This window comes from Nicotiana tabacum, chromosome 3 (assembly GCF_000715075.1).
Source record: "Nicotiana tabacum cultivar K326 chromosome 3, ASM71507v2, whole genome shotgun sequence".
Taxonomy (NCBI): domain Eukaryota; kingdom Viridiplantae; phylum Streptophyta; class Magnoliopsida; order Solanales; family Solanaceae; genus Nicotiana; species Nicotiana tabacum.
This window is the reverse complement of record NC_134082.1, coordinates 142431743-142448755: the sequence shown is the minus strand read 5'-3', so window position 1 is coordinate 142448755 and position 17013 is coordinate 142431743. Positions and strand designations below refer to the sequence as shown.

The window sequence follows — 17013 nt, the reverse complement described above, 5'->3', positions numbered from 1 at the left end:
GCGTTGTGAGCTACACGCTTCATTTCGAGAACAAACCAAAAAGGGGCGTTTCAGGGAGGGGGGAAATAAAATCTATACGTAGTCTAATGAAAATAAGAACTGCAACTGTCTTGTGACTCTGTAAGGCCTAGCGTTTGTGTTTGCATCTAATGATTGTTCTCCTTTATTTTCACAAGAAATACGTCCTATACGTATCCCTCCACCATAAGGACTAATAATTCAGTAACAGGCTAATATCAATACACCATACCAAATTACCAGACTACATAAAACTATATCAGAACACCGAGACCCAAACCATTTTCAGATGTCAAAATATTCCCTGTATGTACACCAGTAAGTGACAGATTCGTACATCACATGCATGTATAACCATATGTAAACGAATGAACAAAGAACCAATGTAAACTTCGTCATTTTTACAAACTGAGCCTGTGTTAAAGAATAACTCTACAGCAAGGAAGATATGAACACGCAAAGATACTCTCACGTATAAAGTGACAACAGTAACAAACCGTTACCTCCGTATAATGCGTTTTAATATTTTTAACACTATAATGCAAACTTTAACTTCTCAGGATTCCATTAACTGAGAGGTTGGAGGCCTCACTTTTGTCTTCTCTAAACCTGCATATCATAACACATGATGAGCTTGCCACAATACAATCACAATTAGGAAGTTATACTAGGAACCCACAGACAGCTAAAAATCCCAAAAAATCAAGTTAAGAAATTACAAAGCAATTCCCTGCCAAATATTGCTAACACAGAAAAGCACCATACATAGACATATGAAATGGAGTAGAATTTTCCAGTGAAGCATACCATGAGTCCCACGTATCTCCACTTCGCGCCATTCTTGGACAAGAGCACAGCAACAACACATTAAATGAGAAAGAAAATCATCAACAAAGCCTCCCTGAAAAGAAAAGAAAATTTTTTAGCACGGCTCGTGAGATCTCTGAGGGTATTCAATTTATTGCATCTCAAATAAAAAGAAGCATTATTGACACAACATGCATGAAGGTACTTATGTATCATAACTGTTTCTCTTTACCATGATGTTTAGCTTTTTCCGAAGCTTCCTTCTGATGCAACATGTGTAACAACAGCAGGATAGTATCAAAGAATAAGCCATTAATTCATTACAAGCTTCCGCTGAAGCTACATAACAGACATTCAAAAGTTCATATTGTTAGCTTCAAAAGTATCAAAATGAATAAATAAAAAAACAAGCTGTCGAACTACACTAATTGATACAGAAGTCAAGAAAATGGTTCTTGTATTTTCTACTGACAAAGATAGAAGTAAGATATCTAATTATGCCCACAGAATTTAAGGGTATGCATAACATTTTCAACATTTTTGCTGAATCAAGTTACAAGACATAGTCAAGCATTGACCTTGTCGTTTTTATTTTCTTAGAAGATCAATGCAATTAAAAAGGGAGGCAATGCTAGTCTGAAAAGAGGGATTAACCAACCTATGATGGTCCAAAGACTTTATAAGTCAAACTTCTAATTATAGTTTTCTCAAAAGAAGACTTTAATTTCATAATCCTGGCCCAAGATTACATCATACTTGGAAATTTAAACTTTCAGCAAAGACGCAACACTTGACAAAAAACAGTAGACTCTAATGTTAAAATTAACCGGAAAACATAATATAGTTTCTCTTACAATGCGTATTAGCAACTCAAACTAGTACGTATGTCAGTAGTCACTTGCAGAAATATAAATATGATAAAGAGTTACACATCTTTAAAAAAGGGCAACTAATTTCACCAGTTTCTTGATTTATTTTAAGAAAGAGAAAGATTGATGAATGAAAAGGACGGCTTAATTTTCACCCCTCATCACTCACAATTAGTAGAGCTATTAATAGACCAGAAAGTTCTAAATGGAATATAAAGCCACTTACATATATGCCTGTCTGCAGCAACACTGGCAACTTTAGAAAATGTACCACAAGGAAAGAAAACGGTTTTAATACCTGCATAGAAAAGACACAGTATTAACTAGGAATATCTTGATATTTAACCTAATATAATGGCATCGTCCCAATGATGAAACAGATAATTCTGTATTTGGTGTCATAACAAATCATCCTCCCTTTGTGAGCATGTATCATATGAAAACATATGGAGTCATGCATCTAACTAATTTAGGTATTCTCATCGAAAGCAAAGGTTATTACACATGTGGAACAACAGACACAGACACCAACTACAGGATACAGTATATGTTCTCGCTGATCTTTCAGATGACAGCATCTTTCATAAAATGGCTTGCTAGACAGTAATAGAGCAATATGAACTGTAATAATAGGCAAAATGATAGTAACAAAAAAATTAGTAAATGTACTACATTGTCCTACTTCAGCCACATCATAATGGAACCCGTCCAGCTCCTTTGAGCTAGAATGACACAACCAAGATCCATGTCTGGACCTACTACTCCAACTTATTTCGTTCTCTCTTGGAGTAACATTTTCTGTGCTATTGACCACTCAGAAGTGAATCAGAACTCAGAATACCTATAGAAAGGAGTCTTCTGTTCATAGAACACAGAAGGAATTCCTAAATAACGTATTATTACTAGTTAAAATGCGTCAAATCTTGACAACCTTCTATCCTGTCTCTTTCTAGGCACTCTCACTCTTCTAATTCTACTTCAAATGTATGTCATCTTGTTGATAAATTTAGAAGTTGCTGGCCAAGTTTCATTTGCTTGGTGACAGTAATCTGTATTTGCTAACTTATTAAAAAATAATCTGTACTTGCTGATGCAGATCCCAAATGCTAGCTGAAGACAAGTGAGAGGGACCTCTGAGGATAATGTTTGTTATCAAGGGCTTTCGATCAAGCATCACTCAGTTGCGTTATCCTTTTTAGCATAATGAGAATGAAATATCACAAGAAACGTGACATAGAGAACATAAAGCAAGTTCTAAAACATACACAAGAGAGGTTCTGAACAGCAGCCGAGCAGATCTGAATGCCACTCTTCATATCGATGTGAACCCTTTGAAGACAGCAGTTCATGTTTGGACGAAACTGATGAAGTGTTTCTGTAAATATTTTTAAGCATTTAAAAGAATCAGTTGACGGCAGGCAATATGGACCATATCCTCGCACTTGATTTATGAGTCTAAGAGACACAGCCTCCCATAGAGAATTACAGTTTAGCTACCATACTTTAGCAAAAATCATATTATCTTTTACTTACCTTGAAGTTGCCTGTTTCTCATCATTTTTTGCATAACTTTCAACGTAATGGTCCGTGTAACTATCAACATTTGAGTAACTTTCATCCAACTTTTTGGGAGGCTTGATAGGTGAACTCTTCAATGATAGAGAGTTTGTGGCAACAACCTCTGTGACATCCAGAAGATGCTGAATGAATTCACACTGACCTACATCTAAATTAGCTTGTGAGCGTTGCAATTCTAGTTGCAGCTTTTCATTTTCTTTTTTAATTGCCTCATTGATAGGTACTCTTGGGTAGGAACAAGAAAGGTTCTTCGTTAATATAATGGTATCATCTTTAGAAGGCTCTGGTTTCATAATCACTTCTTGCACCTTCATGTCCTCAGCCTCCAATGTGTATTCATGCTGGTCCCTTTCAATAAATTCCAACCTCTCCTGTCAATGTATGGAAAGCAAGATCTATCAACTTGGGATAGAATAGATAGTGGTTAGTGTGAACATAAAGTATATGTATGTATATATTCTTTCCAATTGTGAGCAGTAGCAGTCAATTTAAGCTATAATCATGAATGAGTAGATATTAAAATAAGATATTAGGTAAAGTAGCAGGTTGCTCTTATTGTAATAGATGCACTATCTTATAACCACTGCAATTTTCTCTTACTCAAACTTGATAAGAAAATCTCACCTCAAGAGGTGATTAAAGCGATTCTACCAAGATGGATGAAATAGCAAAAAAATACTACCGACCCTTGTTCATTGTAACAGATTCAAAATATCTTCAATATCCAAAAGTATACGGGCCTGCTCTCTCATTCAAATTCTGAGAAAAGATTACTTGTTCCATATCAAGAATCAACAAACATTCTATAGTTTCCATAGTAGCTTAAAGAGCTGATTGCTGTTAAAAGAACTTTTCATCATCTGTTATGCATTACAAGAAGCGGGTACATATGATATAAACCCAAAATCAAACCAAATATCAACACAACATACTTCTTCATAAGTAATTCGTATAATAACAAAGTGTTTTAGTACTTTGTGTGAATATTTATATGACACACCCAAAATCAAACCAAATACCCTATCAACCTATACTGCTTGGCACGGATCCCACACACACCCAAATCGTGTCGGATCGACAAGGGAACGACAAGGAGTTTGAAGGATCTGAATAACAGAGTATCAAAACAAGGTAATGACCTGACCAGGAGTTGAATTATGACCAATTATTCCGACTTCAAATCATGAACTTGTCAAACTCAATTATATCCCCCACCATGTCATCAACAAAAATGAGAAACAACAGATATAGATCTTAAGATGGAAGAGCAATGAAACAAACAGATAATGGAAGCATATAAAGCGGAACAGCAACACTATGGACAAAAGAGCAATGTCTCCATACCCTGACTCGAGCATTATCCACCAGAGTGATAAGAGGAATAATCTTCAAATATTGGTCAATCTCATTCTGAGCCCTACGAAACTGGTAGACAATGTTCCACCCCATAGCCAACAGATAAAGATAGCTCCTGTCCTGGCAGCTCTTGACCAATATATAAGACCTCCTTAATGCATCTTCAAGTTGTTCCAATGGCTCTCGGGTTTCCGGATACCTCTTAAGTTCAGTAATCTTGAGCTGCTCCAATAAATTTCCAATTAATTTGAGATGCTGTGCAAACTGCCTGCAATTCTTCTTGTGCATCCGGGCTGTGGTAGCAGCTTTCACAATCATCCCAATTAGCCTCACCGCATCTATGCCAGTAAGCTGGGCGACATTTGCAATTTCCCCAAAATGTTCCCATGAAGCCATATCTAAATTCCGGATTGTTCCCTCAACTCCCTCTAATTTTTCAGTTCAATAAGAAGCACATCTCCAGATCAACAGAATCAACTCCTTATAAACAGCAACTCGCTCTAAACTTTTAACAAAAATCCAAGATTTCTCCAAGTCAATATCATTAAGTAAAATTTGGAGAGAACAACATTGCCGACTTAATATAGACTTCTATAAACATCCGTTTTGCAAAATTCATCAGATTCAAGCTTGCACACATGCAGTCCCATCAAAATACACTCAAAAGCACCGATATGTGGTCAAAATGCACTCAGAAAGATTGCTTGCAACAGATCCAGCAATGGAAGTGCAGCTACCAGTATTGAGCTGCAATGGAAGCTCAAAAGAATGAGGGAACGAGATATCAAAAATACTTAAGATTCTATTATACCTCTTCAATTTCCTTTTCGACAAAAATGATAAAGGCAATAAAAGAGCAAATAATAAAGGAAATATGTCGTTTGACTCGTCTTTTGAATATTGAGAAACTACCGGGATAAAAAAATGGAAAGGAAATTAACATATTTTTAGTAGAACTCCATTAAAAGTGCAACAACATTACCAGAATTAACGGTGACGCCGTCACCTCACTGTACTCCACCGCAATCCCGTGGTCCTTTCAGCATTCCTTGCAAGCTAAACCTATAATGGAATTAAAATCACAATTTACACAAAAAAAAAAAAAAAAGTTGAAGAATGAAAAAAAAAGCTGCGCATATCTCCATGCATATATTCACAATAACGCTGCACACGCGATTTATGCAAACGTACGGGTTTTCAAACTCGAAGCACAAAAATTTCTGTGCTTTCGGGTTTCGATACAGACTAGAGCTTTAAAAAATGGTTAATGCAACTTTCTATGAACTGAAATACGTGAAAGAAAACGTAAAATTGAGAGGAAATGGACAAGATTTTCTGTGATTTAGTAATTTACAGTCATTGCTTTGCGCGAAGAAGCTTCTGGTTATGCAGTTTTGGAATGATTCAGAGAAGAGAGATAGATAAACACTAGTCACGGCTCGCTTCGGTGTCTCTTGTCTGGGAGCTCCGTTATCTGCACTGTTACAACAGAGTAAGAGAAAGGAATACTTCTGTGACTTTTATTTGGCCGGGAGTGCGTACATTCACTATACTGTTACGTTTAATTGACATAAACACCCTCAATATTTCTTTGTTTTTTCGTATATGCCACTACCTTCACGGGATTTGCAATTTTTGATTTCTTTCTCTTTTACTGTGCTTCCATTTTTTCCTCAAACCAGTTTCGTAATTTTTCTTTAGTGAAGAATACTTTTGGGCACAGTTCATCCTTTTGACTGTTTTTTCTTTTTTCAGACAACCGACGGTGAAACCCACATGATATGCTCATACTGTTCTTTATTTCTCTACTTTCTTTTGTGGCAAAATACATAATTTAACCACTAACCTTCCAGCGAAATCCCTGTTACATATCTCTCTTTCACAGGAAACCTTTTACACACTCAATCTTTCAAAAGTATGTCTAAAACACACTACTTTTGACTAGATAGCACTTGCATGTTTACACAAAAAAAAACACGTGAAACTCGTAAAAAAAACTATTTTTTGTCTCCCCTCGCCACAAGAACCCCTCCCCTCCCTCTTGTCTTCTTCCTCACCACCCTCCCCCTCATTTTCTTCCACCAAAAAGAATTTTTGAAAGAAAATATCAATTTAAGATCTAAAATTGAGCGGATTTTGTTGGCTTATTGTCCAAATATTATAAAAATTATTTATTTGTGATAGATTTAAAAGCCTTAATATTAGTATTGAAGGTTTGGTGAAAAAATCGAGAATCCACCATTGTTGGGATATCGAAAAAAGCTTGAAAATTCAATTGACTCTTGTTGATTATTGGGTTATTGAACTCAATTTGTTGCTCGATTATTTTTGGCTAGTTGTTTAGATAGTGTAATTGAATTTTGGTAATGTTGGAAATATTCTCACAAACAACCATGGTGATAGCAACAATGGTGCTTAAGATAGAAAATGAAAAGATGAAGAAGATGGATTTTAATTTTAATTTCTAATATTTTTTTTAAAGTCAATGACACGTGTCGTGTCCCTGTTAGAGCGTGAATTTCACGTTATCTGAAAAATTGGTCAAGCACAAGAGCGGTGTGACTTAGACACACCTTTAAAAGATTGAGTGTGTAAAAGGTTTCCCGTGAAAGAGAGGTGTGTAACAGGGATTTCGTTGTAAGGTTGATGGGTAAACTATGTATTTTGCTTTCTTTTTTAAAGTCAAACATTAACAACTAACATGTTGATGCATTTTCTTTTCTTTTTTTGTGAATGCTTGTCATCTGAGAAACAATATATTGTCCACTCTTTACTTATTTGTGAGTTTGATAATTCCTGGAGTAAAATTGGACTAAAAGAAAGTGAAAATAACCATAATATTTAATTATTTAGATAACACTCAAAATAAAATTTATATAAATCTGCGACTCAATTATTATAAGAATTTGTTGAGGCTGGTAGTTAGTAGTAGTTGTGTAGTTGTGCAGTTGTGTGCCAGTTGTTAATGAGTCGGTATTAGTGTGGAATTAAGTTAAGAAGTTAGTTAATTATGTGTATAAATAGGGAGTATTATCTTTCATTTCTAGATTCTTCTGTAGCTCAGCTTTGATTCAATGAGAATACATTTTCTCCTTCTTCTCTCACTCGCTCATTTCCTTTTCAATACATCACCATAGATGATCTCCATTAACATGGTATCAGAGCTTAGGTGAAGCTACCTGGTTCAGCAATTAGGAGAAGCCTGATGCGAAGAGAAGGTAGTTAAAATTCTCACGAATTGAGCTCGATTTCACTGGTTTTTTGAATTTGTGATCTACAAAGATAATTCCTCTGTAATTCAATCTCAATTGTTGTCATTTTGTTGTTCGAAGAGCTGCCAATTGATCAATGCAATAGCTATCGATGGAACTTCCTTTACTCCAGCTACTCCAGCTGCTCCAACACCATATCAGAGTGTAGACCAGAATGTAGATCTAGTTCATCACCATCACCCACTCTATATCCACCCGTCTGATACACAAGGTACAGTCCTCATCTCAATTCAACTTCAAGGTTCTGAGAATTATTCATTGTGGAGTAGATCTATGAAGATTGTTTTGCATGGTAAAACAAGTTAGGTTTTGTGCTAAGAACGTGTAGCAAATACATGTTTGATCCTAGCTTATACGAGCTTTGGGATAGGTGTAATGTTATTGTATTGGCTTGGATAATGAATACTGTGGCTCCAAATCTGCTTAGTTTTGTGATATACGCCTCTAATGCTCACAAGGTTTGGGAAGATCTTCGTGAGAGATTTGATAAAGTCAATGCATCTAGATCCTTTTACTTACACAAGAAAATTGAAAAACTAACACAAGGTTTATTATCTGTGTCTGAATATTTTTCAAAACTGAGAGTGTTGTGGAATGAATATGAGGCTTTAGTTCCTCATCTTTCGTGTGGTTGTCCAGAATCTAAGCAAAATGCAGAACATTATCAAATTGGGAAGTTGTATCAATTTCTTACTGGCCTAAATGATACCTTTGATAATGCCAAAGATCAGATCCTCATGACTAGACCAGTACCTAATATAAACTAGGCATATGCAATGATTATTAATGTGGAAAGTCAGAGAAGAAATAATGCTACTGTTGGTGTTGGTGATCATACAGCTCTAATGAGTAATAGAGCCCATACTGGTGGTCACAATCGTGGCTATAAGCCCAGAAATAACTTTGGAAACTCATCTCTTCAGTGTGACTTCTGACATCTTAAAGGTCACACTAGAGTCGATTGTTACAAACTTCATGACTACCCCACTTATTTTAGAAGCAGGAAATGAGAGTGAGGAACTCTTGATTCTAAAGGTGCATATGCACACACTGCTAGCATAGCACCTGATTTAGCTACACAACAAGGAAGTGCTGCTAATGTAGTCCCAGCATATGGTTCAGCAACTGATAGCCCTTCAGCAACAACAGGTGTCTCTTCAGCACCCTTCTTTACTTAGGATTAATACAATCAGATCCTGCAAATGTTGAACAAAGGAAAGCAGGTTGATACTATGGCTAATTTCGCAACAATGAGTACTACAGGTACTATAACAGCTCTCATATCTCATTTAGTGAGCAATAACTGGATTATTGATACAGGTGCTACCAATCATATGGCTCACAACCTCAATCTACTGAGCAATATTAGAAAGCTATCAGATAGTGATCAGAACTCATTTCAACTTCTTGATGGTGAAAAAGTTATTATCAGTCACACTTGTGATCTATCATTGTTTAAGGATAAATCAGTACATCATGTACTTTATATTCCAGATTTCAAGTTCAATCTGATGTCAGTGTCAAAAATCATAAAAGAGCTAAAATGTCTAGTGGCTTTCTTTTCTGACTTCTGTATATTTTAGGAGCTCTTCACTGGGAAGGTGATGAGGATTGGTAAAGAGGATCATGGTCTCTACATTATGAAGCACAAAGAACAAGATGTTCCCAAGCAGCTTCCAGATCCTAGGCCATTTCATTCCAGTCCTTTTGTAAATACTACTGCTAGTGAGTTTCAAACAAATAATGTTAGTACTGAAAATAAGAATACATCTGAATGTCAAGATGAGACTCTTTTGTAGAATAAGAGGTTAGGTTATGTACCATTAGGAGTTCTAAATAAGATAGAAAGTTTACCAAATGTTCAATTGAAGGAGCAGTTATGTACAATTTGTTCTGTTGCTAAGCAAACAAGAATTCCTTTCTCTTCCAGTAATGCATGTTCTATTAATGCATTTGATCCCATACATGTTGATGTTTGGGGGTCATACAGAGCACCTACTCACAATGGTAGGAGGTATTTTATGACCTTAGTGGATGATTACTCAAGGTTTATCTGGCTTTTCTTAATGAATGACAAGGCAGAATTTATTGTGATTCTGAGAAATTTTCTGTTATTAGTAAAAAATCAGTTTCACTGCAGTATCAAGTGTTTAAGGCCAGATAATGGTACTGAATTCTTTAACAACCAGGTAATAGGACTTCTACAAGAACATGACATAGTTCATCAAAGTTCTTGTATATACACTCCTCAACAGAATGGCAGAGTTGAAAGAAGACATAGACCTATTCTTGATATGGCTAGAGCCTTAAGGTTTCAGGCTTGTGTTCCCTTAAAATTTCGGGGAGAGTGTGATACTTGTTACACCTCGCATTTTTTTTATACGTTAAAGTTTCGTCTTCAGTAAATTGACGTAGACTCGGAGATGATATTATCTGGAGGTTAGCATATTTATGCTATTTATAACAAGCGATAAATAAGTATCATGAAGGATAAAGGATACACGAATTAGAGAAAACGAGTTTCGTTGAAAATAACCAATTTGAGATAAAATACGGATCAAGTAATAATACCCGATAATTATAAACTAGTACTATGCAAGGTACCATATGAGAACGGTAGTATAATGTATAAAGTATATTAAAAATAAGTAGAATTTTTAGTAAATTGTGATAATTTTTAAATTATGCGAGTAATTGATTAATTAACGGGTAACATGATATTACCTAGTTAACTAATAAGTGGATAAAAAAATTAACATCCCACCCCCACCCCACGTGGCAAGAAGCCACTAAATTAAACTAACTTAATAGTCACTTTGGCCAAATGGCTAAATCATGGAAATGACTAAGCTTTAAGTCTTAGAAAGCAAGACTTGTGATGATTAGTTTGAAAACTTTATAAAAAAGCCTGAAGAACCAAAAACGTTGCTTTTGCTTTTTTAGAAAATTAAGACTTTAAACTTTACTATCCTAAAGTAAAGATAACCATCTTCCTTGGTTTAAAAATCACTTGGGAAAATAGTAGTCAATTGGTTTTAAAAAAATCTGATCCTAGGCTCAAATTCAAAGACATATTGTCTTTAAAAACATTAAAGAGCAGAAAACCAATTTAGTTCTTGAATTTCAAGCAGACTTTCGTCCATATTACGCAAAAGCAGATTCATTCAAATAATTTCAGGAACAAGTATGTTAAGGCTAGGCTCTTCCTTCATTTTGGCATGATCTCGTCATTATACAAGTTTGATAACGAGGCATAAAGAAAAATTCATATTTCGGAATTTATATATATTATATGTGTAGTGTTGCGGTCCATTTCTTGTGACAATGTGTATGTTTAATTTTAGGCCAATTAAAGATAAGGTCTGGTGAAACCAAAATGGAAAACCCATGAAAAGGCAATTAGTTATTTTACAGTTGCTCGTTTACTACCTAATATTAACTGAAGGTTTTAAGTGGTAATGAGAGATTTGAGAGTAATGTTAATGCTTATCTTGGATTTTTGTTTGAAAGATAGTGATAGACCTTTTTGTTATTTATGTTTAATTTATTTATTGCTTTATAATATCTGGAAATTCTAGTTCAGCATTTATTTTTGTATTTTTTTTTAATCTTTAATATTGACGAAGTTATGTTTTCAGCGGAGGTGAATTAGATTAGCTTTCTAAGTTTTTTTGCGTATATTTTTCTAGTTTTGTAAGTTATAATATTCTCTTTATGGAGACTTCATATTCAGTTGAGTATTTCCTTCTTCCAGTCAAGAGAGCAGAGAATTTACATACTTGGTCAATATCAGAAGTATCTTGAGCGTATATGGCGAAAGTTGTGCCGGGCAAACTTGGTAGAACCTACAGAACTCTTCCGCTAATGGGAGGAGGGGAAAATAATAGTCAATCACGAAAGGGTACTCGTAGAAAGCGCAGTACCCCGGTCTGTGGACCTCCACGAAATCCCTCCCCGCTGAAACCATGTCAACATGAGCGGGAATGCCATACTTTGCACGAAGAGCATCAATGTGAACTTGTTCCGTCTTAGAGAGTACAGTGGTAGGAGTAGAAGGGGGATCTTTGAGGAAGTCACTTCAAGACATGGGGTGTCTTGGTAGTAACTCCTCCACCGTAGGAAGACTATCACTTCTTCTACCACCATATCTTCACCGCCTGAAGGGGGCGCCATGGACAATGGGGCGGCCTCAGAAATTCCTTCAAGAGATCGATGTGACCTTGGCATGCTTTTGTTAAAAGAGGTAGTGGCACAACCAAGAAAAAGAGAAGAAGAAGTTGTGAACGAGGAGTGTGAGAAGAAGAAGCACAAGGTTGTCAGGGCAAGCTCGGAAGATATGAGGAGGGGAAATCAGAAATGAAATGGCCAAGAATTTTCGAGAAAACAAACCCTTCACCTATTTATAGGATTGGGTGGCGCCAGAATCGAAGCGTAAGGTCACAGAGTGGCATCAAAATCGAAGCAACAAGCCATCAACTCCTATCTCGAAAACACGCGTAATGATGACGCACGTGAAGATGACATCATTTCCCGGTAAAATGCATTACCGGGTGTCTTGCTAAGCACGCTGACCTCCCACCATTGGCTAGGCCGTAACGCCTCGTAGGGTCAAATTTCTCCGTAAAAAGGCATGGTGTCTGCTCATCGAGGACGCACTAAGTTGCAACCTCGACAAGCGGAGGGACTAACTGTATGGGTCTAAATTTGAACAACTACGACTGGTGATGAGTACAACGAACGCCGAGATCCTCGAAGTTCGACATCCTAAAGAGGACGACCTTATGGCGAACAAGAGGTTGTACGACCTTTGCAATAGTGTAGGCCCATTAGGGGACCTTAGAATTATTCTTTCGAATATTCCCTATAACTTATTTTTTAGCGCTTAGAAGGCAATATATAGAGCGTAAAACCACCATGTAAGTCTCTCAGGACATTTTTTCTAACTCATAATACTTGCTGTAAACTCGCTTACATAAACAACCGACTGGATTATTGTTGATTTTTCTTTTGAAGGGAGATAAAAAGTTCTTATCCTTTACATTCTCCCGGTCTTTCTTCTGTTCTAGAGATTATTATGCTTAGCTAAGATTTACCCCTTCATTTTCTTTGATTGATTTGTTCAAAAAAGTTCCGATATTTTTTAAGTCAAACAAGTAGGCATTACACTGCAGTGAGAGATATTAAAGCATACTAATTAATGTAATATTTGGGAAGAAGGCTCTCGTGAACAATCTGCGCCGATGTATTAACAAAACTAAACAGTAATATTTTTAAAATTATAGTCGTCACTTATGCTTGGATAAGGATTTTTATGGATGAGTTGCATAGAGTTAGCCATGTGAACATATATGCTGATTAGCATTTGGTATTAATGCCAAGATAGGGGATCTCCCAGGGTCGCACGACCGTTGCAAATCGTGATTCTTGAAGTTGGTGTATAACTATGTCCGTCTTAATTTTCCAAAGTTTAAACCTTAAAACATTCAAACTTAAAAAATCATTTAGAACACTATCTAAAGTGTACTATGCATCACGTAAAACAAGAAAAATTATCTTTACAGAATATCTACTATACATATGGAGGGAGAAAATATTTTTCTATTATTTTCACGAGAATCGTCACATATAATATTACAGGGCATATAAGATACTCCCTCCACCAAGATTATTACTGACAGTTACCATTCACGTTATTTGATTTAGAGAAAATTTTATTTTTACACTGATCTAAACTCATTTTATTATTATGCGCGACGGCCATAGGCAATAGGGTATGATGAGGAAACGGGAGAGGGGTCTTACAATGGCAGTCTTTATTTATTGATACCACGTTGGTAAAGAGGACTGTAGCACAGCTGGCATAGTAATAAAATTGCCGTAACCAATTTCAGTTTGCATTTTGTTAAGAGGTGTCTGCCCTAACTCCCTCTATGCACTGAGGGCATTTGTGTCATTCGAGTAAACAAACTAAAAACAGGAAGGCGCATGATTTTTTTTGCAACTGTCAAAGTGGGACCAGTAGTAAATTTGCGAGAATTTCCTTTGGAGCAAGCACATGCGTCTTAGGACACGTTCCCTTCTGTTTTGGCTACTTTAGCTCTTCCTCATTTTTTATCCATTTCTTATTGTACTACGCAAAATTTTATAATTTTGTGTCTCATACAATATTCTTTTTGTCTCACGATTTTGCGAAGACACACAATAAAACTTATCGCATATAATTTATCAGATGCACAAAGAAATATAGTGACTCAATATCAACCAAATACCAATATTATATGTATATGTGGTATTAATAAACGGTCGATCCAGTTGTGTGGCTAGCTTTATCTCTGTGTCCCAACAAGTTCCAAATTCAAGTTAATTAGACATTTTCGATTTTGTAATATGTTAAACAATTCCCCAACATTATTACCTATAATTATCTTCAGCAATATACGACAATAATAATTATGTCTCAGTCCCAAATAAAATTGGGATCGGCGATATGAATCATGATCACTTCTTTTTTTAAGCTCAACTCATATTATCATGCCAGAGTTGAGCTTAAAGAAGAAGTGAACTTATATCGAATTTTATTTGACACTGAGAGATAATCGTTATTGTTGTTGTTGTATATTGTTCAAAATAATTATACGTAATAATATTGGGGAACTATCTTGAACAATATATGCATGGAAATTTTGAAAATTTTTTCAATGTGCACGTAATTATTGTTATACAAAGAATTTAAAATTAACATAGCCGTGAATATATTAAATCGGACGGTATAAATTACCTTTCATGATTTCTTCTTCAATGACAACAGTCAGTAACCTTGATCATGAAAATTTATGATCAGTTAAAAGGACCTAAGATATACCCGACATAATGATTCTAGAACGTGTTTGCAAAAATATGATCCTTATTGTCGTCTTTTTCCCCCTTTTTGTCCCTTGTCAAGTGAGTAATTAAATTTTTAACTCAGCCATACGATATTCCTTAAACCTCATATTAATATCTTGTTCCCTAGTCGAGATCGATAGTTGAAATTATTATTTTTATCCGTAGATAATTAATTTTTACGCACTGAGTGTTTCGAAGATTCATAAAATTTATAGTATAATTAGTCAATTACACTAGATAAAGGAAAAGCACTAGCTGGTTTTACAAATTTACTTTCAGATTAATAAGAGTACTGTATATTTTACGTACTTAAGTTATTATTGCGGAAGCCAAATGTATATAGTGTGGATAAGTCACAACTACTATACCAAAAATTATGACAGCCACCAAATAATAAATAAGACAATAAAGCAACAATAAAAGGAACACCAGAATTTACGAGGTTCGGCTAATTTTGCCTACTCCTCGGACACAACCAATATTTTATTCCACTCAAAAAATACAAGTGAAATAATACTAAAGAGAGAAGATACAAATGCCTTAAGAAGATAAGAAGGCAAATGAGAGGTGTATCTAAATCCTAAACATTAGGCCTTCTTTTATAGGGGAAAATCCCCCCAACTCTACTTCCCAACCGATGTGGGACAATTTGACATCTTCAACAAATCTCCACCTTGGCAAAATTCCACATCTTCAATTCTCTCTCAATAACAAATTTTGGTTGTGTCTTCATCTTCAATCTTCATTGTTCAACAATGTTGATCAAATCCAAACGATGTTGAAACTTGATCGTAGTCACCACTTATGTCAGCATATCAACAGGATTCCCTGTAGTATGAATTTTCTTCACCGTGACCCCACCTTCTTCAATGATTTCTCGTACAAAATGATACCGAACATCAATGTGCTTCGTCCTTACATGATAAACTTGGTTCTTCGCTAATTGAATAGCACTTTGACTATCACAAAAATTGTGATACTTTTTTGTTCAACGCCAAGCTCCTTTAGCAATTCTTGAAGCCAAATTGCCTCCTTTACGGCCTCTGTAATAGCCATGTACTCTGCCTCTGTTGTAGACAAAGCAACTGTTGACTGCAAAGTAGACTTCCAACTGACTGGTGCCTTTGCAAAAGTAAACACATAACTAGTAGTTGATCTTCGTTTGTCCAGATCACCCGCAAAATCTGAGTCACAATATCCAACTACAGACTGATTGTCTTCCTGCTTAAAAACTAACCAAACATCTACAGTATTATGAATATACCGTAGAATCCACTTCATAGCTTGTCAATGCTCCTTTCCGGGATTATGCATATATCTGCTAATAACTCCAACAACTTGTGAAATGTCAGGTCTCGTACAGACCATTGCATACATCAAGCTACCAACAACATTTGCATATGGTACCCTTGACATATACTCTTGTTCAACTTCATCATTTGGCGACATAGTAGTACTTAGCTTAAAATAGGGAGCAAGTAGAGTACTAACTGGCTTAGTCTTTTCATCTATGCCAAAACGTTGTAGTACTTTTTTCAAATATTCTTTCTCAGATAAACAAAGTTTCTTTGAATGTCTATCTCTTATTATCTCCATGCCAAGAATTTTCTTTGCCTCACCCAAATCCTTCATCTCGAACTCCTTCTTCAGTTGAATTTTCAACTTATCAATTTCTTCCAAATTCTTGGAAGTTATCAACATATCATCAACATATAGGAGAAGATATACAAAGGAACCATCTTTAAGCTTGCACAAATACACACAATGATCGTATTTGTTTCTCTTGTACCCTTGCCGCAACATAAACTCGTCAAATCGCTTGTACCATTATCTAGAAGATTGTTTCAATTCGTACAACGATTTTCAAGTTTGCACACCATATTTTCTTTTCCAGCAACTTTGAATCCTTCTGCCTGAGTCATGTAGATTTCCTCCTCCAAGTTTCCATGTAAAAACGCAGTTTTTACATCCATCTGAACTAGTTCCAAATCTAATTGTGCTACCAAAGCCAACATAATTCTAATGGAAGAATGTTTTACAACTGGAGAAAATACTTCATTGTAATCAATTCCCTCCTTTTGAGCATACTTTTGGCCACCAATCTTGCTTTGTAGCGAACATCTACTTGGTTAGGAAATCCTTCCTTCTTTGCAAATACCCATTTGCACCCAATTATTTTCTTTCCCTTCGGGAGATTGGCCAATCTCCATGTATGATTTTGATGAAAG

General features: G+C 35.7%; 2 protein-coding genes across 4 annotated transcripts; one reads left to right on the top strand and one right to left on the bottom strand.

The window, feature by feature from the left end:
- Positions 1 to 308: 308 nt before the first annotated feature.
- LOC107799659 (protein MID1-COMPLEMENTING ACTIVITY 1-like) lies at positions 309 to 6143 on the bottom strand. 3 transcript variants are annotated; one of them, XM_075240478.1, is made up of 9 exons: positions 5983 to 6143; positions 5611 to 5690; positions 4617 to 5375; positions 3228 to 3643; positions 2960 to 3069; positions 1921 to 1992; positions 1058 to 1164; positions 826 to 919; positions 309 to 627 (listed from the first exon to the last, which is right to left on the bottom strand). In XM_075240478.1, the coding sequence occupies exons 3-9, from the start codon at positions 5022 to 5024 to the stop codon at positions 575 to 577; spliced, it is 1260 nt and encodes a 419-aa protein (XP_075096579.1). In that variant the 5' UTR covers positions 5025 to 5375; positions 5611 to 5690; positions 5983 to 6143; the 3' UTR covers positions 309 to 574.
- Positions 6144 to 8235: 2092 nt separating this feature from the next.
- On the top strand, positions 8236 to 8667 carry LOC142177480 (uncharacterized). The gene has a single exon (XM_075246372.1). The coding sequence runs from the start codon at positions 8236 to 8238 to the stop codon at positions 8665 to 8667; it is 432 nt and encodes a 143-aa protein (XP_075102473.1).
- The last annotated feature ends 8346 nt before the right edge of the window (positions 8668 to 17013 follow it).